The sequence below is a fragment of the Nomascus leucogenys genome, chromosome 7b (assembly GCF_006542625.1).
Source record: "Nomascus leucogenys isolate Asia chromosome 7b, Asia_NLE_v1, whole genome shotgun sequence".
Taxonomy (NCBI): Eukaryota; Metazoa; Chordata; class Mammalia; order Primates; family Hylobatidae; genus Nomascus; species Nomascus leucogenys.
The window spans coordinates 57139632-57159956 of record NC_044387.1 but is presented as its reverse complement, the minus strand read 5'-3'; the positions used below and the strand labels follow the sequence as shown (position 1 = coordinate 57159956).

General features: G+C 46.9%; 1 protein-coding gene across 9 annotated transcripts in view; it reads left to right on the top strand.

Annotated features, from left to right (window-relative positions):
• The first annotated feature begins 9851 nt into the window (after positions 1-9851).
• Positions 9852-20325, top strand: part of ASCC2 (activating signal cointegrator 1 complex subunit 2) — a 51256-nt gene continuing 40782 nt past the window's right edge. For 3 of the 9 annotated variants that reach the window (XM_030816071.1, XM_030816070.1, XM_030816069.1), the window contains exon 1: positions 15807-16181. In XM_030816071.1, the coding sequence (XP_030671931.1) occupies positions 15939-16181 (243 nt within the window). In that variant the 5' untranslated portion in view covers positions 15807-15938. Of the gene's footprint in view, positions 9976-15806; positions 16182-20325 lie in introns of those variants that run through there. The other 6 variants (XM_030816076.1, XM_030816075.1, XM_030816074.1 and 3 more) reach the window with 4 other exon arrangements.

Sequence of the window (20325 nt, the reverse complement as noted above, 5' to 3'; positions counted from 1 at the left end):
AAAGAAAGAAAGAAAGAAAAGAAAAGACATATGGCAGCTTCTTGGCTAGGCACAGTGGCTACTGCCTGTAATCTCAGCAATCTGGCTAGCCTGGGCAGGTAGATCGCTTGAGCCCCAGAGTTCAAGACCAGCATGGGCAACATGGCAGAACCCCAAATTTACAAAAAATACAAAAATTAGTTGGGCATGGTGACATGCGTCTGTGGTCCCAGCTACTTGGTGGGGCTGAGGCAGGAGAATTGCTTGAGCCCAAGAGGTCGAGGCTGCAGTGAGTCATGTTCACACCACTGTACTCCAGCCTGGGTGACAACGTGAGACCCTGTCTCAAAAAAACAAAAAACAGGCCAGGCGCAGTGGCTCACACCTGTAATCTCAACACTTTGGGAGGCTGAGGCCTGGCCAACATGGTACAACCCCGACTCTACTAAAATACAAAAATTATCTAGGCGTGGTGACAAGTGCCTATAATTCTGGAGGCTAAGGCAGGAGAATCGCTTGAACCCAGGAGGTGAAGCCTGCAGTGAGTTGAGATCATGCCACTGCACTCCAGCCTGGGTAACAGAATGAGACTCAGTCTCAAAAAAAAAAAAAAAAAAAAAAAAGAAATATGTTTTCCATTTTTACCCTCTTGGGGTCTAAACCACCACATAGAAGCTCTGGCTATACCAATATTTCTCAAGCTCATCATTGTTAATACTTTGGGTCAGATAGTTCTTTGTGGTGAGGCTGTTCTGTGCATTGTAGGATGTTTAGCAGCATCCCTGGCCTCTAATTCCTAGTTCCTCCAATAGTGACAACCAGAAATGTCTCCAGACATTGCCATATGTCCCCTGTGGGAGAAAATCACCCCTGCTTGAGAACTACTGGACTAGACTACTGAATGATGAGAGAGACCATGTGGCAAGAGAGCCCCACCCAGCTGCCAGCTATTCCAGCTACCCCAGCTCAGATGCCAGACATATGAATGATGCTGTCTGGGACATTCCAGCCTCAAATGAGCACCTAACTCAATGTAACCAAATGATAACATCAGCTGACACTACGTGGAGCAGAAGAACCATTCAGCTTAGCCCAGCCAATTCACAGAATCATGAGGCATAATACATCTTTATAAGCCACTAAATGTGGGGATAGTTTATCATGCAGCTACAGATAACTGCAACACAGGCCTAGCTCCATTCTTTTTTCTTTTTTTTTAAGGCAGGGTCCTGCTCTGTCAGCCAGTCACTGAGGCTGGAGTATGGTGGCATCATCATGGCTCACTGCGGCCTCAACCTCCTGGGCTCAAGTGATCCTCCTGCCTCAGCTTCCCAAGTAGCTGGTACTAGAGGAATGAGCCACCACCCGGCTTTTTATATTTTTTTGAAGAGACAGGGCCTCTCTATGTTGCCTAGGCTGGTCTCAAACTCTTGGGCTCAAGTGATTCTCCCATCTCGGCCTCCCAAACTGTTGAGATTACAGATGTGAGCCACTGCACCAGTGCTAGCTCCATTTTTGCTATCATCTATCCTGTCCACTGCCATGGCTATTAGAGTTATCTTATTCTTTTCACAAGACTGCCTACCATTGAATACTAGAGTTATCTTTCTAAAAATTCCTCAGGTCCCTTCAAGCACTCCAGGATCTTCCCCACCATCAGCTCCTTAGCATGGTCCACAAAGCCCTCCATAATCTGGCCTCTCCATAAAATGCCCTTAAACTCTGAGATTCAAGCTATACACATTTACTTGCAATTACCTAAATGGTCCATCTTCTTTTACACCTCTGGGTCTTTGCTCCTTTCCTTGTTATGTTCTACTAACCTGTCAGCTCCTAGATTTTCTGAAAACTCAGATTAAACAGCATCCTCTCCAGAAAGTCCATGCATATCCTACTACATAAGATGCTTTTCCTGGCTGGGGGTGGTGGCTCACACCTGCAATACCAGTTGGGAGGCCGAGGTGGAAGGATCACTTGAGCCTAGGAGTCCCAGGCTGCAGTGAGCAATGATGGTGCCACTGAGACCTTGTCTCAAAAAAAAAAAAAAAGCTTTTGGCCAGGCACGGTGGCTCATGCCTGTAATACCAGCACTTTGGGAGACTGAGGCAGGTGGATCACCTGAGGTCAGGAGTTCAAGACCAGCCTGGCCCACATGGTGAAAACCCATCTCAACTAAAAATACAAAAAAAAAGTTGCAGGGCATGGTGGCGGGCACCTGTAATCCCAGCTACTCAGGAGGCTGAGGTAGGAGAATCGCTTGAACCCAGGATGCAGAGGTTGCAGTGAGCCGAAATTGTACCATTACACTCCAGCCTGGGCGACAAGAGCAAAACTCTGTCTCAAAAAAAAAAGCTTTTTCACTTATGACCTCAAAACATCGTATATATGCCTATCACAATACTTCTTAAACCATGCTATAATTTATATATCATTCATATTTCTTTTTTTTTTTTTTTTTTTTTTTTTTTTGAGACGGAGTCTTGCTCTGTCCCCCAGGCTGGAGTGCAGTGGCGCGATCTCGGCTCACTGCAAGCTCCGCCTCCCGGGGTTCATGCCATTCTCCTGCCTCAGCCTCCCGAGTAGCTGGGACTACAGGCGCCCGCCAACACGCCCGGCTAATTTTTTGTATTTTTAGTAGAGACGGGGTTTCACCCTGTTAGCCAGGATGGTCTCGATCTCCTGACCTCGTGATACGCCCGCCTCGGCCTCCCAAAGTGCTGGGATTACAGGCTTGAGCCACCGCGCCCGGCCTATCATTCATATTTCTAACAAGACTGTGAAAACTGTGAAGGCTGGAACTGAATCATTGCTTTATTGATGATAACTGGCACATAGTAGGTGCTCAATGAATGTTTGTTGCTGAGTGATTATAGTAGATTGAACAAGTATTATTATACAGCTAAGGAAACAGAGGCTTAGGTAAGCTAAGAAATTTGTCCCAGTTTGCCTAGTAATTAAGGGATATAAATGGGCTTAACACCTAGATCATTGGACTCTACAACCAATCCATCAGCTACCTCTTTACCATGTACCTCTCCAGAACACCACTGGTCTAGTTAAAGAATACCAATTGGTGGGTACCCAAGGTACACCTGGTCTATTCATAAGCTAGTATCTCCTTATCCCTAATCTAGCAACTTGAAATGCCAGCCACTGTTTCTGGTCATAAGCTTGAACAGTTAACGATCTCACCCCTCTTGCCCCAGTGGGTACCAGTCATAATCTTTAGAAAAGGCTGGTCAACTAAAAGTGAGGAGGACTGAGCATCTAAAAGTTGTATTAGGACAGAAGCCCAACTCAAATGGCTTAAGCAAAACAGGTATGAGAAAAGCCTCAGGGTACCTGAATTCAGATTTGCCTAGATCCAGTGTTCGAATGATGTCATCTCTCTCTTTCATTCTCTCTCTGCTTGTCATTCCTTTTCTTGGCTCTGCTGTTCTTTGAGCTAGCTTCATTCTCAGGTTCTAGGTGGTGGCCTCCAGCCAGTATAAGCTTAGTTCATTCTTACTGCTAACAATCTCATCAGAAAGAGAGCTTCTCTTTCCTTTTGATTTCTAATAAAGATACCAGAATTGGGTATCACTGGATAGATTTGGCAGACTGGACAGAATGGCTTATGTCTGTAATCCTAGCACTTTGGGAGGCTGAGGCGGGAGGGTCACTTGAGACCAGAAGTTTGAGACAGGCCTGGGCAATATAGATCCTGTCTCTTAAAAACAAACAAACAAACAAAAAAGATTTAAACATTATGTATCCACTCTTGAGCCAATCACTGTGGCTGAAGGTTTAGAATATGCCAGGCTCATATTAGATTGATGTGGCAGCTTCCAAGATGGCCCCCAGTGATCCTGCCTTCTGATATCCATGCCCTTGTATAGTAAGACCCCTCCCACACTGAATCAAGACTGGCCTATGCGACCAGTAGAAATGTGGCTGAAGTGATAGTTTGTGACTTCCAAAGCTAGGTCATAAAGACATTGGTGCTTCTGCTTTGATCTCTTAGATTGTTCCCTTTGAGAGATGCCAAGGGATATGTGGTGGGGACACTCAACTAGCCCTGTAGAGAGGAACTGAGGCCCCTTGCCAATAGCCAGTACCAACCCGGCAGTCATGTGAGTAAATGATCCACCACAGAAGTGGATCCTTCAGCTCTAATCAAGCCTTCAGTCCTAGCTGACATCTGATTGCATCTTCCTGAGAGACCCTAAGCCAGAACCACCCAGCCAAGCCACTTTGGAACTCCCAACCTACAGACACCATATGGGATAATAAACTATTTTTAAAAATTGAGATGGAGTTTCACTGTTGCCCAGGCTAGTCTTGAACTCCTGGGCCCAAGTGATCCTCCCACCTTGGCTCTCAAAGTGCTAAGATTACAAGTGTGAGCCACTGCACCTGGCCTAAAAAACTATGATGACTGTTTTGTTTTGTTTAGATGGAGTCTTGCTCTGTTGCCCAGGCTGGAGTGCAGTGGTGTGGTCTTGGCTCACTGCAACCTCTGCCTCCTGGGTTCAAGCAATTCTCCTGCCTCAGCCTCCCAAGTAGCTGGGACTATAGGCACACGCCACCACGCCCGGCTAATTTTTTGTATTTTTAGTAGAGACGGGGTTTCACCATGTTAGCCAGGATGGTCTCGATCTCCTGACCTCGTGATCTGCCTGCCTCAGCCTCCCAAAGTGCTGGGATTACAGGCGTGAGCCACGGTGCCTGGCCTGTTACTGTTTTAAACTACTGTATTGTGGGATGATTTGTTGCATAGCCCTAGATGACTAATACAATTTTGGACACTTAAACTCTGGGTAAGGGGTCAACCCCACTCCACACATACTGAAATGGGAGTGACGGTTCCCTAAGGAGTGATTAAGTTGCTATTGGTAGGAAAACAGAGGAAATAAACACTGGATGCCAAACAACAGCTAATCTCAACAGTGAGTGCTCTGCAAACACATGCTTGCTGGAGGACTGATGTGCAAAAGAAGGGAACACTGATTCATCTGAGGTGACTCAGAGTGGCTGGGCCAGGCAAGACTCAGACCCAGATATTTCAATGTCTATTATGTGGCACTGAATATTGACAGTTTTCTCCCTAGTTACCCCTAGACTTTATTGGTTATAAGAACCATGGACACTCCTCTCTTTTGCCAACCCAAACTGTTGTTCTTAAATTAGTTGTTTTTCTTTTAATCTAGAGGAGAAGCCAGGCCAAGAAATTACTCTGTATTTGCATGTTTGCAAATGACTTATGCATGATTTGAGTCCTCTCCTGTTAAACCGGCTTTTAAATTTAATTTCAGTTGGACACATACTAGCTCAGACAAGAATGTGTCCTTTGTAAACCAACATTCCTCATTAAGCTCTTTAGGCAAGGGAGAAAGATGAAAGAAATGTAAAAGTTAACGCTCCAGCTGATAGGGAGTGTCCTTTCTTCCTTCCTTTTCACTAACATTTTTTGAGCACCTACTGTGTTCTTGGCATTGTCTACATTATCTAATTTAAGCCTTCTGTTTTGTTTTGTTTTGTTTCGAGACTGAAGTGCAGTGGCACAACCACAGCTTACTGCAGCCTCCACCTCCCAGGCTCAAACTATCCTCCCACCTCAGCCTCCAGGGTAGCTGGGACTACAGGTGTGTGCCACCACACCCAGCTAGTTTTTTTATTTTTATTTTTTGAGAGACTAAGTCTCATTATGTTGCCTGGGTTGGTCTTGAACTCTTGGCCTCCAGCAATCCTCCCACCTCAGCCTCTCAAAGTGCTGGGATTACAGGCATGAGCCACCACACCCAGGCTTAAGCCTTCTAATGATGATGAAGTGGATATTAACTACTTTGTTTAGCAGATGAGAAAACAGATCTGTTTGGAGAAGTTAGGTGACTTATTGGATGTTTTGTCTTCTTACAGTCATGTAATTTAGTTCCAAAACCTTAGTGATATGAACATCTTTGTACCCATAGGGAAAGATGGAACCAGTGCATATATTTTTTCCAGAACTACTATTTTAAGTTTTTCCTGGACCAAAGGCTGCTGTACATGATTTTCTCCCAACCAATCACCAAGATACAGATTGCATTTTCCTTGTGCCCAGTGTGTGTGGATGATAGAGAAGAAAAAACAAAATAAAACAAAAACACACAGTTTCTGGCACCTTTTTCTGTCCCTTCCATGTCAGTAGAAGATCAGTTTTCCTAAAAATGACAGCAACAGGCTGGCATGGTGGCTCATACCTGTAATCCCAGCACTTTGGGAGGCTGAGGTAGGAGGATCGTTTGAGCCCAAGAGTTCAAGACCAGCCTGGGCAACATAGTGAGATACCATCTCCACAAAAAAATTAAAAATTAGCCAGGCATGGTGGTGCATGCCTATAGTCACACCTACTCAAGAGACTGAGACAAGAGAATTGTTTGAGCCCAGGAGGCAGAGGCTGAAATGAGCCATGATCACACCACTGCACTCCAGCCTGGGTGAAAGAGGGAGACCCTATCTCAAAAATAATAATAATAATAATAATAATAGTAACAGCAACAAAGGGAAACATTCACTGTTCTGATGCAGCTTGTGGCACTTGAGACCTCTTGGAGCTTGGGGCTAAACAGGGCTGAATTCAAATCCCCACTCCACGCACTTACCAGCTCTGTGACTCTGGTCTAGTCTTTAAACCTCTCTTTAAAACGGGGTAATAATAGCGTCAACCTCTTATCATTGTTACAAAGAGTCAAGGAGCACCTGGCTCAGTGGCTCACACCTGTAATCCCAGCACTTTGAGAGACCAAGACGGGCAGATCACCTGAGGTCAGGAGTTTGAGACCAGCCTGGCCAACATGACAAAACCCCATCTCTACTAAAAATACAAAAATTAGCCCAGCGCGAGCCTGTAGCCCCAGCTACTAGGGAGGCAGAGGCGGGAAGATGGCTTGAACCTGGGAGGCAGAGGTTGCAGTGAATCAACATTGTGCCACTGCACTCCAGCCTGGGTAACAGAGTGAGATTCCATCTCATTTAAAAAAAAAAAAAGTCAAAGAGATAATATATGTAAAATGCTTATTCCAGTGCCTGGGATGAAGCAAGGGTTTGACAAATGTGGTCATTATTATCACAACTGTCTTTATCTCTCTGCACCTCTACTTCCTCTGCTGCAGACGTGGGGTTGATATACACCCTCTAAGTATCTGTGGCAGGCAGACTCTAGAGTGGCCTCCATTGATTCACATCTTTTGGTATTCATGCCTTGTGTAATCCCCTGTGGGCAAATCCTGTGACTTGCTACTAACAAATAGAACATGGCAAAACTGATGTCACTTTCATGATTAGGTTACATGAGATTGTAATTTCTCTCGTTAGTAGAATCTCCTATTGCCTCCTTTTGTTTGTTTGAGACAGGGTCTTGCTGTGTTGTGCAGGCTGGAGTGCAGTGGTGTGATCACAGCTAACTGCAGCCTCGATCTCCTGGCTCAAGCAATCCTCCTGCCTCGACTTCCTAAGTAGCTGGGACTACAGGCATGCACCACCATGCCTGGCTAATTTTAAAAAGTTTTTTTTAGAGACGAAGTCTCGCTATGTTGCCTAGGATGGCCTCAAACTTCTGGGCTCAAGCAATCTTCCCACCTTAGCGCCCAAAGTGTTGGGATTATAAGCATGAGCCACTGTGCCCAGCCCCTATTGCCTTCTTTTATTTATTTATTTTTTTAAAATTTTTTAGAGCCTGGGTCTTGCTATGTTGCTCAGGCTCAATTTGAACTCCTAGGCGCAAACAATCCTCCTGCTTCAGCCTCCCAACCTGCTGGAACTATAAGCATATGCCACCACTCTTGCCTTCCCTATTAACTTTTAGGCTTGCATGCTTTGATGAAGCAGGCTGCTACATTGGAGAAGCCTATGTGACAAGCCTTTGGCCAAAATCCAGCTAGGAACTGAGACCCTTAGTCCAACAACCATTAAGGAACTGAATTTAGCCAGTAGACATGGGAACTCAGAAGCAGATCCTTTTTGAATTGAGCCTTTAAATGAGACTCCAGCCCTGGCTGATATCTTGACTGCAGTCTTGTGGGTGACCATGATGCAGAGGAGCCAGCTATGCCATCCTCAGATTCCTGGCCCACAGAAAATGTGAGATAATAAGTATGTTTGTTGGCCAGGTGTGGTGGCTCACGCCTGTAACCCCAGCACTTTGGAAGGCCAAGGCAGGCGGATCACGACGTCAAGAGATCGAGACCATCCTGGCCAACATGGTGAAACCCTGTCTCTACTAAAAATACAAAAATTAGCTGGGCGTGGTGGCGCGTGCCTGTAGTCCCGGCTACTTGGGAGGCTGAGGCAGGAGAATCGCTTGAACGCGGGAGGCAGAGGTTACAGTGAGCTGACATTACACCACTGCACTCCAGCCTGGCGACAGAGTGAGACTCTGTCTCAAAATAAATAAATAAATAAATGTGTTTGTTATAAGTGGCAAGCAGTGTGTTGTTATAAGTTTGTGGTAATATGTTATGCAGCAATACAAAACTAATATAATATCCAGCCCCTCTCATCTCATTTCTGGTTTACAGCCCATCTCTCCTATTTCCTCAGCACACTGCATTCATCACATTGACTCATTGCTATTGGTTTTCTTGCACTTCCTATCTTGTAAGCCCCTTGAAGACAGGCACTGAACTAAGCATTCCTTGTAGCCCTAGTGCAGATAGCAGGGGTTGGCAGAAGTGTCCTGGGAAACATTTCACAATCCCAGGTTGGGGTTGTGTTCTCCATTCGGGGGCTTCTATAACACCCCAATAATGATGGTGGTTGGTTTTGAATTCTTACTGTGTACCAGGCACTGAGATGAAGCCAGGAATGTGTGTTCTTAACAAGTTTTCTGTGATGATTCTGATCCATAGCCAGGCTTAGGAACCACTAAACCTACATTACCTGAGACATTGTGTAGAAAAATTGCATCCTTCTGGCCGGGCGCAGTGGCTCACGCTTGTAATCCCAGCACTTTGGGAGGCCGAGGCGGGCGGATCATGAGGTCAGGAGATCGAGACCACGGTGAAACCCCGTCTCTACTAAAAATACAAAAAAATTAGCCGGGCGTGGTGGCGGGCGCCTGTAGTCCCAGCTACTCGGAGAGGCTGAGGCAGGAGAATAGCGTGAACCCGGGAGGCGGAGCTTGCAATGAGCCGAGATTGCGCCACTGCACTCCAGCCTGGGCGACAGAGTGAGACTCTGTCTCAAAAAAAAAAAAAAAAAAAAAAAAAAAAAAAGAAAAATTGCATCCTTCTCTAAGGATAGCTATACTTGTAACTTCCTTAAACAAAACAAAACTATACTGCATACATACAGAAAAACGCACAAATCTTAAGTGTATAATTTGATGAATTTTCCAAAGTGAACACATCTACATGGCTACCACCAAGATGAAGACACGGGGTGACCCCAGCCTCACTTGTGGCCCCTCCCAGCCCACAGCCCCAGAAGAAACCACCAATTTTAACACCATCACTACTCATGAACAGAGTACTGTCTGTTCTAGAATTTCCCGTAAATGAAATCGCAGTCTGTACTCGTACATCTGCTTACCACATTATGTTCGTGCTTTTGACTTGTTAAAATTTCTCTTCTGGATTAAATATGTAAAACTGTGACTAAAGAGGTCGGGCAGAAGGTGGAAGCCTGGGATTCCGAGACGTCCTCTCAGGTGCCATACTTGGATTTCCCGAGAGGTGTAATCACACCGCCCTCAGCTGACCTATCCTCTGCTTAAGCAGGAAGGGAGATAGGCGGGGTAGGGGCGTGGCTACAGACGCCGAGTGGGGGGCGGAGTCTTAAGAAAGAGGCGCAGCCCGGGTCCGGCTTCCCGGCGGTAGTTTCCTAGGCTCTGGGGGCGGGGCCAGGCCGAGACTTCCTGTCTGCTCCTGCGGAATGGCGGTTTGACCCCGGAAGTCCGGGCGCTCAGGGAGCTGTCACCGTGGTCGGCGGCGGCGGCCGAGGCGGCAGCGGCACAGAGCCGGTGGTGGAGCCGCCGAGGTGAGTGCGTGGCTGGTTCCTGCCGGATGCAGGGCAAGGGACCCCGGAGGAGCCGCGGCTGTGCCTTGGGCAGCCTTGGCTCTCCCACCCTCTGGCCTCCATTGCGGGGCCCAAGCTTACGCTACCTGACGGGTTGTGAGCCGCCCGCCGAGACTTGGCCGCCAGGGTCAGGAGCCACGGGTTCGAAGTTCGGCCCCAGAGTGGCCTTGAACTAGCCACGATCCCCCCACGTCCTCACACCCGGGGCTTCAGTTTCCTCAGGGTTCAGTCATTCGTTCAGCAAATATTTGTGGGGTGCTTCCTATGTGCCAGACACAGATCTAGGCATTGGGGATACAAAGAAAGCAAGACAGACAAGGCTTCTGCTCTCATGGAGCTTACAGTCTAGTGGGAGGATATGGTCAACGACAAGCAAATGCACGAGGTCATTAAAGCTATGACAGTAACTGGGAGAGTGGATACTATAGGCAGAGCCATCAGAAGGTCTCTGAGGAGACTAATATTTAATTGAGAGACTAGAGGAATGATGACAAAGAGGCTGAGGGAGCAGTAGCCCCGGGGATGCTCCCAGGCCATATTGTAATTGGGTGCTTGTAGGGAGCTCCCCCTCCCTTTCTTAGCTTTTGGCTTTTGCTGTCCTGCCTGGCAGGGGAATACAGTGGTGGGCACAGACATAGTCGTGATTATTGTTTGTCCTGTTGGAACTTAAAGTTCAGATTGCCTAGTTCATTTCTTTTTTTTTCCCCCAAGACGGGGTCTTGCTCTGTCGCCCAGGCTGGAGTGCAGTGGCGTGATCTTGTCCCACTGCAACCTCCGCCTCCCGGGTTCAAGCGATTCTCCTGCCTCAGCCTCCTGAGTAGCTAGGATTACAGGCATGCACCACCACGCCCTGCTATTTTTTTTTTTTTTTTTTTTTTTTTTTTTAGTAGAGACGGGGTTTCACCTTGTTAGCCAGGATGGTCTCGATCTCCTGGCCTCGTGATCTGCCCGCCTCGGCCTCCCAAAGCGCTGGGATTACAGGCGTGAGCCATCGCGCCCAGCCCTGCCTAGTTGATTTGTACCCATGCTTTAGACAAAAATTCAGGTCTTCCTTGACATCCTTTCTCCCTCAAGCCAGGTCTCTCTTTTAAATGCTGCCACAGCTTCATGAGCCTTATCTACATAGCTACATCATGGTATTGGTTTTTATTTGTTTGTATGGCTAATTGGAAAAGTATCTGTCTTTCTCCATTATGACTGTAAGCTCTGTGAAGGGCAGGACCAGGTTTGTTATTTGCCCACCTTAGTATTCTCTGGGCATCAGTGCCTGCCACATAATAGGTGCTCAAAAATATTTGAATGGCCGGGCAGTGACTCATGCCTGTAATCCCAGCACTTTGGGAAGCCAAGGCGGGCGGATCATCTGAGGTCAGGAGTTCCAGATCAGCCTGGCCAGCGTGGCAAAACCCTCTCTCTACTAAAAATACAAAAATTAGCCAGGCATGTGCCTGTAATCCCAGCTACTCAGGAGGCTGAGGCAGGAGAATCTCTTGAACCCGGGAGGCAGAGATGGCAGTGAGCCGAGATCGTTCCTCTGCACTCTAGCCTGGGTGACAGAGTGAGACTCCATCTCAAAAATAAAAGGAATGAATGAAATGATTAACATACTGTTTGCTCTCTCATGGTTTATAAAAGGTCTTTTCTGCCACCAGGTTATCATCATCTCTTTCTGGTCATGTCTGTCTCATACTTAAATGACTCCTCACTGCCTTCAGGTGAAATACTAAAATCTTTAGTGTAGCATTGAGGCTTTTTGTTTGTTTGTTTTTTGAGATAGAGTCTTGCTCTGTCGCCCAGGCTGGAGTGCAGTGGCGTGATCTTGGCTCACTGCAACCTTTACCTCCCGGGTTCAAGCTGTTTGGAGGCTCTTTTTAAACTGGTCCTGTCTTCCCTATCCAGCTTCTCTTGTCTCTTCACTTCTGTCATCCCCTATCTGACCTTGTGTTTTCAGCAACACCAAATGTCTCCCTCTTCCTTCAAAGCCACACTTTTTAGACAGGGTCTCACTGTGTCCCCTAGGCTGGAGTTCAGTGACGTATCATGGCTTATTGCAACCTCGATCTCCTGGGCTCAAGCAATTCTCCTGCCGTGGCTTCCCAAAGTGCTGAGATTGCAGGCGGGAGCCAACTCACCCAACCCAAAGCCACACATTTTAAGACTCTGAGCCTTTGTTCATGCTTGCTCTCTGCTTGGAATGTCACCTTTTCCCCCTGTCCTTCAACATCAGGTTATAGATCACCTTCTTTGTAACATCCTTCCTTTCTCTACTATACTCTAGTTTTGGACATTTGCTGTTATAGCTTTAACGCCAAGTGATAGTCAGTTATACGCCTAGGACCCAGATTGTATTCAGGAATTGTTTGCTGAATAAACCAGGAAGCCCAAAGTGTCTTGCCTCTGGTTGGGACTTGAATAATAACAACAACTAAACTTTATTGAGTGCTTATTATGTGCCAGGTATTGGATTGAACACATCACATTGATTACTTCTCATAGCAACCCTACGAGTTTATGTACTATTACAATTTGGTATTACAGAAGAGGCAATCAAAAGTTAGAGAGGTTAGGGAACTGTCTCAAGGTCTCAACATGGATAAGAAAAGGTGGAGCCAGGATTTGAACCCAGGCTGTAGGACTGTAGCACCCTGAATTGCCCTGGCAGGCAATGGTTTGTAGGAGTGAATTTCTTTAAAAAAAATATATATATATTTTTTAAATTTTGGGACAGGGTCTTGCTGTCACCTAGGATGGAGTGCAGTGGTGCCATCATGGCTCACTGCAGCCTTGATCCCCTGGGCTCAAGTGATCCTTCCACCTCAGCCTCCTAAGTAGCTGGGACTACAGGGGTGCACCACCACCACACCTGACTAATTTTTGAATTTTTTGTAGAGATGGGGTCTCACTATGTTGCTTAGGCTGGTCTCAAACTCCTGGCTTCAAGCAATCCTCCCGCCTTGGCCTCCCAAGTGCTGGGATTACAGGCATGAGCCACTGCACCTGGCTGTGAATTTCTTCTGAAAGCAAATGCTGTCTCTACCTGTCTAGGCCTGGACTGTGGGGCCTAGAGGTTAAAGGGTGGAGACTTGCCTCCTCCTCATGACTTTTTCTCCACCCTGCGTCTCACACCCAACACTCCCACAGCCATCTTCAGCGGGCAAGCCTGGAAAGAATTGGGCCTGTCAGTCATTTAGACTTCTGCACTGGTGTGCAGAGCAGTGGTGTTTCCGGCTCGCCTTCCAGCATGGCTAGAGGATTAGGAAAAAAAAATTATTATTATTATTATTATTTTTTTTTTTTTTTTTCGAGACAGAGTCTCGCTCTGTCGCCCAGGCTGGAGTGCAGTGGCGCAATCTCGGCTCACTGCAAGCTCCGCCTCCTGGGTTCACGCTATTCTCCTGCCTCAGCCTCTCCGAGTAGCTGGGACTACAGGCGCCCGCCACCACGCCCGGCTAATTTTTTTGTATTTTTAGTAGAGACGGGGTTTCACCGTGGTCTCGATCTCCTGACCTCGTGATCCGCCCGCCTCGGCCTCCCAAAGTGCTGGGATTACAAGCGTGAGCCACCGCGCCCGGCCCTATTATTATTTTTTAACATATCTGGCACAAGAGCCCCAGGTGCCCTAGCAAAAGACCTGGGCTTCGGTTTCAGCTTGGCCAATAATGTATTTACCTTGAGCAAATCAGGGCCCCTCTTTGGACATCTGAACATGGTAATCCTTGTTGTCCTTAATTGGGTTGTTGTGAGAGGCTAGTAGGACAGTAACTTGATTAGAAATACGTGCAGCAGAGGATATTATCTATGCTTTGCAAAGCTGAAAGATGAAAACTTACCCCAAGCCCTTTATTACTTTCTTTGCCTTGTGATTTTTTTTTTCAGGCCACCTCGTGTATACAGAGACCATGTGTGTCTGATCTGCTGGGATCCTAGAGCTGGAACAGGTTTCAAGTACTAGGCAGATTGATCCTCTCTTATTACTCCTGCTAGGGTGGGGATCTTCACAGTCTTTATAACAGGCCAGAACCAAGGTTCCTTGGGTACCAGGCTGTTTCCACCTCCTTGCCTTTGCTCTGCTGTTTCCTCTGCCTGGGGCACCCTTCTTCCATGGCCAGTCTCTATTATCAAGACTACTCAGACTCTCCTCTAGAAGTGCTTTGACTCTCACTCCACCCCTTCACCCCATCCTACCCCTAAGTTTAACTAAACTAGATACAGTATAGTGAATGGTTAAGAACCAGCCTGCTTCACCACCTACTAACTGTGAGACCTTGGGCAAGTTTCTTATTTTCTGTGAGCCTCTGTTTTGTCACTGTTAAAATGAGGATAATAACAGAACTAACCTTAGACTTTTTGTGAGCATTAATACGTGTAAAGCCAGTTAACAGGGCAAGTAAGTTAATGCTGAGAAGAGCACTTAGAGGCCAGGTGCTCACACCTATAATCCCAGCACTTTGGGAAGCCAAGATGGGCGTATTGCCTGAGCTTGGGAGTTTGAAACCAGCCTGGGCAACATGATGAAACCCGTCTCTATTTAAAAAAAAAAAAAAGAAAAAGAATAAAGCAAAGCACTTAGAGGAGCTCTTCATATCATTAAGCCTGGCCCAATATCTGAGATATGACACACCTGGTAGCTCATGTCCCCATGTTCCTCTGCTTGTCTGTGAAGGCTCAAGAGGTGACAGTTTAATCACCCCAGCCTCTGTCTCTTCATGTTGTCATTGAGTCTGTTCTAGCCTTTTATGACATGTTTTTTGAGGGGCCTAATTCACTTCTATTCCATGATTCATTTAACACGTATGTCCCTTCTGTGGGTCAGGCCAAGTGATATTGTGAAAAGAACACTGGACAGCAAGACAGGAGACCTTGGATCTGCCACTCACTGACTGTGAGGTCAGTTTGGGCCTTTGTAGAAAGGAGCTTGCACTGTCAGTTATCTATGAAGTATCTTTTTCCCTGGTCCTTCTCTTTTTCCATGTCCTTCTTCCCTTCTTCTCATGTCCTTCTATTCTTCCATGTACTTCTTCCCTGAAGCCTAGAGAGGTTGTAAAATCTTAACATCCTCCACAAGTGAGGAAAGGCCCATGGCTTCAACCCTCAAAAGACTTAAAATCTGGCTGGAGTTTTAAAAGGATTGTCATCGTATGTAGTCGTTCTTCAAACATTTGGTGAGGCCACCTCTCTCTGTACCAATCCTGTGCTCACAGAAAAGATAGTAAGAGGAGAGCCCTGGGCACTGTCTTCATAGAGCTCACAGGCTACTGAGCTCACAGAGCTGGAGCCATAATAAAGGGAATCTACATATTTTTAGCCAGTACTTCTCAAAGTGGGTGGAAACAGGCTGGGCACAGAGGTTCACACCTGTGAGCGCTTTGGGAGGCTGAGGCAGCACTTTGGGAAGCCAAGACAGGAGGATCATTTGAGCCCAGGAGTTTGAGACCAGCCCGAGAGATGTAGTAAGAATTCATCTATCAAAAAATAAAACCTGTCTCTACAAAAAATTTAAAAAATTAGCTGGCCGTAGTGGTGCATGCCTGTAGTCCCAGCTACTCAGGAGGCTGAGGTGGGAGGATTGCTTTAGCTCAAGAGTTAGAGGCCACAGTGAGCTATGATTGCATTACTTCACTGGGCAACAGAGTAAGACTCTGTCTCTTTAAAAAAAAAAAAAAAAAAAAAGCTGGGCATGGTGGTGTGCGCCTGCAGTCCTAGCTACTGGGGAGGCTGAGGCAGGAGAATCACTTGAACCAGGGAGGCGGAGGTTGCAGTGAGCTGAGATAGCGCCACTGGACTTCAGCCTGGCGACAGATCGAGACTCCATCTCAAAAAAAAAAAGTGGGTGGAAATATATCAGAAGTCATCTGGGGAAGTATTTTTTTCTATAATTGAGAACTGCTTTATGCAAAAAAAACTTTGTCTGGGTTAGTAGGCGCATGAACCAGGTCCTGAACCACAGCAGGAGCCTCCTAAGGCGAGAGGTTGAAGCTTCTCTTCTGACTCTGGGATCAGCCCCAGAGCAGGCCCTGCCCCCAGGAGTCTGTGTGTCTGCTCTCTTCTTCCCATCCATATTCCTTTCAGGAGGGTCACGCAGCACAATGCCAGCTCTGCCCCTGGACCAACTCCAGATCACCCACAAGGACCCGAAGACAAGAAAGCTGAGGACTTCACCAGCGCTGGTGAGCCGGTCCCTTAAGGCCATTCAGCCTGATATTGTCAGTCTTGCAATTTCAGAAGCAAAAAGTAAATTCCTTCTTTATCTGTTCCAAGAATGACCCGAGGGCCATGGTCGGTGATTCAGTAGCTGAGACACTGCTAGTCTCTTCCAGGCCCAGAGTAGGAATTTCCTTCCAAGCAGCAGCTTGAATTTGCATAGGATTTTCCATGTCACCACCCTGCACCTTCCTCCCAAAGCATTTAATTTCAATTCAGGCCGATGGCAGTTCTGATTCAGCCTGGATCAGGCTAGAAATGGATCCAGCCCAAAGCTGGGTTTGGGGATTTGACCCTGTGGAGAGTGTTCAGGTTTCGGGTAGCATTTTCAGAGCTATCTGAGCTGCTATCTGTATTTTGGTGGGAACGCTGATTTCAGAGGTTGGGCCATCTTTTATCTCAACTGAGATAGGAAGCACCACATACAAACACCCCGGCAGGGCTAGTGAGACTGAAAAGTAAGGAGGCTATGGACATGTGAATTACCAGCTGCAGAGAGAGATTAAAGCCATGGAGAGGTGCCAGGCTGCCGAAGAAGGAGATAGATGCAGCCCTGGAGTTCCTATACCCATTTGTTGTTTTCCCAAGAATTTGAGCTCACTTGAACAAGGTGAGAGGAAGTGTTTTCTAGGGGTTTGAGTAAAATCATGGGAAACAGGAACTTGGTGTTTTATTTCCTGCCCTCTAGATGGCTTCTTATTACTTCTTAAATACTCTCTAATAATAGTACCTGACATTTATACAGTACTTGCCCTGTGCCAGACCATTCTAAACACTTCACCCGGATTATCTCATTTAGTCCACATCACAGCCCTACAAATAGACATTTTGATTGTCTCCATTTTACAGATGAGGAAACTGAGAGTTCAGAGTCACAGAATTAGGAAATTAGGGGAGCCAGGATGGGAACCTAGCCAGGCAGACCCTAGGACACATATCCTTAAAATCTTTCTGCTATAAAGCCTCTCATTTTCTTTTTATAACCTTTTTATGTGGGGGAGATATTTATCAGAAAATCCGGAAGTGTTCTTTTCAGTACGATAGCCACCCAATAGGTAGTCATTCACCACATGTAGCTATTAAGCACTTGTAATGTGAATAGTGTGGACTGAGGAACTAGATTTTTAATTTAATTGTAACGCTTTTAAATTAAAATAGCCCCATGTGGTGAGTGCCAGCACAGATATAGAGCAGTTCTATTATTGCAAAAAGTTCTGTTGGAAACACTGATGGAGATTGGCTCCTTGGGTGGTCAAGTATGATTTTCCACCTCAGTCCTCCCCCCATACTGAATGAACATGTGGGTTGTTAGACTGCAGGCACTGTGAGAGCGGTGGCCTGGTCCTTGCCCTTTACTCCTGATTTCCAGTGCCAGGCGCACAGGAGGCTCTCAGAAAACATTTGGTGCATGAGTCAGGGACTGCAGCCAGGCCATGTGCCAGGTGCTGGAGCTATAAGGAGAAAAGACATGGTCTCTGCCCTTGAAGAGCCCACGACCTAAGAGAAAGACAGACTAGTAGCTTCTCTAGTGTGATCAGGGTTGTGACAGAAGGAAGTCTAGGCTGCTCCGTGAGTGCAGAGCCGGGGCCGCTGATCCAGACCAGTAGGGTGTGTAGGGGCAGGGAGGCCTTTGGCCTGGTGGGAGGGCATGTGCAGCCCAGGAGGGCTTCCTGAAGGAAAGGGCTTCTGAACTGGGTATTGAAGGGCGACTTAACACTAGCTGGGCAGAGCAACAGGAGAAGGCTGGACCTGGTAGGACGACCTTAGTATGCAGTCCTGGAGTCTTGAGAGACCCTGACTTACACTAACCACAAGTCACTTGAGGTGGCAACAGTATAGCAGAGTTAGCAAGTGCAGGCTTTGTGTTCATTTCACACATATTTGGATATTTGTCTTTGTGTCTTTGGGCAAGTTATTGAACCTCTCTAAGCCTCAAATCCAAAAACGATAATAATAGGACCAGCTTTGCAGGGTGGTTGTGGGGATTAAATGAGATGCCTGTGAATGAGCACTGTGCCTGGAACATAGTAAGCACTCAATAAATTGTTATTACAATGGTGATGACAGCAGGGACAACAACAGCAGCACTAAATTGGGGGTAGGGTGGGAAGGCAGATGAGCTGAGGGAGACAGCTGCCTGATCGAGGAGGGGTCTTCTTGGCAGACTGAAAAGTGTTACTCTGAAGGCCACGGGAAGCTCCTGAAAGATTGTACTAAGATATGTGTCTACCCTGTATTTGTCCCTTTAGTCTCGGCTTGGGGTATGATCTCTAGCCAAAGAGTAGTTACCACACCACCTTTTCAGGGTGATTGGTAGAGCTAATGTTGGTTGAGGATCTATTTGAATAGCACGTACTTGAAGACCCAAAAGAAATAGTCTTGTGGCCAGGCCCAGTAGCTCACGCCTGTAATCCCAGCACTTTGGGAGGCTGAGGCGGGTGGATCACTTGAGCCCAGGAGTTTGAGACCAGCTCGGGCAACATGACAAAACCATATATATATTTTTTTTTTCTTCTCAGAGTCTCGCTGTGTTGCCTAGGCTGGAGTGCAGTGGCGTGATCTCGGCTCACTGCAACCTCTGCCTCCCGGGTTCAAGTGATTCTTCTGCATCAGCCTCCTGAGTAGCTGGGACCAGCTAATTTTTGTGTTTTTAGTAGAGACGGGGTTTCACCATGTTGGCCAGGCTAGTCTTGAACTCCTGACCTTGTGATCCGCCCACCTTGGCCTCCCAAAGCACTGGGATTACAGGCATGAGCCACCACGTCCAGTCAGCCTCCATTCATTTCTTTGTCCAGCCAGCAGATCTGTACAGAAAGTCTGCTCAATGCCAGGTGCTGTTCTATAGACTCAGAATGCTGGGTGAGCAAAGCTCAGACTGCCTCCAGACCTACAGGCTAGTGGAGGAGACAGTTGGGAAGACCAGTCCTCCCCTTTTATACAGCTTTATTCAGGCATCGTTGAAGGACAATAAACTGCACATATTTAAAATATACAATTTGTCAACACCTATGAAAAGGGAATTTTTTTTTTTTTTTGAGATGGAGTCTCACCTGTTGCCCAGGCTGGGGTGCAGTGGCATGATCTCTGCTCACTGCAACCTCCGCCTCCCAGGTGCAAGCGATTCTCCTGCCTCAGCCTCCCGAGTAGCTGGGACTATAAGCGCATGCCACTACACCTGGCTAAATTTTGTATTTTTGATAAGAGATGGGGTTTCACAGTGTTGGCCAGGCTGGTCTCAAACTCCTGGCCTCAAGTGGTGGGCCTGCCTTGGCCTCCGAAAGTGCTGGGATTACAGGCATGAGCCACTTACCCAGCCAACATTTTGAAAATTAAAACGTAAAATATGCAATTTGATTGGTTTTTCCATCTGTATGCATGCATGAAACTATCATCATCATCAATGAGCATTTCTACCACCCCTAAAAGTTTTCTTGTGCCTCTCTGCAATCCATGCCTTCCTCCCACCCTTTCCCCATGCAAACCACTGGTCTGAAAGCACTTTTAATGCTGTTCAAGTGGTATAGAGAGGTGAGCACGGAATGCAGGTGCTGAGGGAGAGCTTAGATGAGCTCCTAATCCAGCTGGGGTGGGAGTCAGGGAGGCTTCCTGGAGGAGGTGAGATTGGAACTGGGGTCAGAAGGACAGTCAGTGAGACCAGGATGGCACACAGATACCATAGGTCATTTAATAGGTCTGCAGAGTGTAAACTTTGGCTCAAATCCTGCCTCAGTTGCCTCTTTAATCCCATGACCTTGGGAAAGTTCCTGAAACTTACTGTTTGATTCCTCCTCTAAAATGGGATGAATACGATGTCTCTTTTAAATAGTTTTTGTAGATTAAAAAAATAGGGGCTGTGGGTTGTGCCTGCTTAGTGGCTGGCAGAGGGCAGGTCCACAATAAGTGGCAGCTTTCATTTGCACCATTCCAGCATTTGCCAAATCTTCTCCCACCGCCCAGTGCAATCTGTGCCCTTTTGTTACGGCCCATGTTTATGCCTCCATAAAAATGTTTCTTTCATTTGAAGTCCTTATCCTCGAATGGTTGGAGTCTTGGAGGAAGGCTGCGTGCTCTGGGAAGCCGTCCCTTATCCTCCAGGTGCTGTTAATTCCC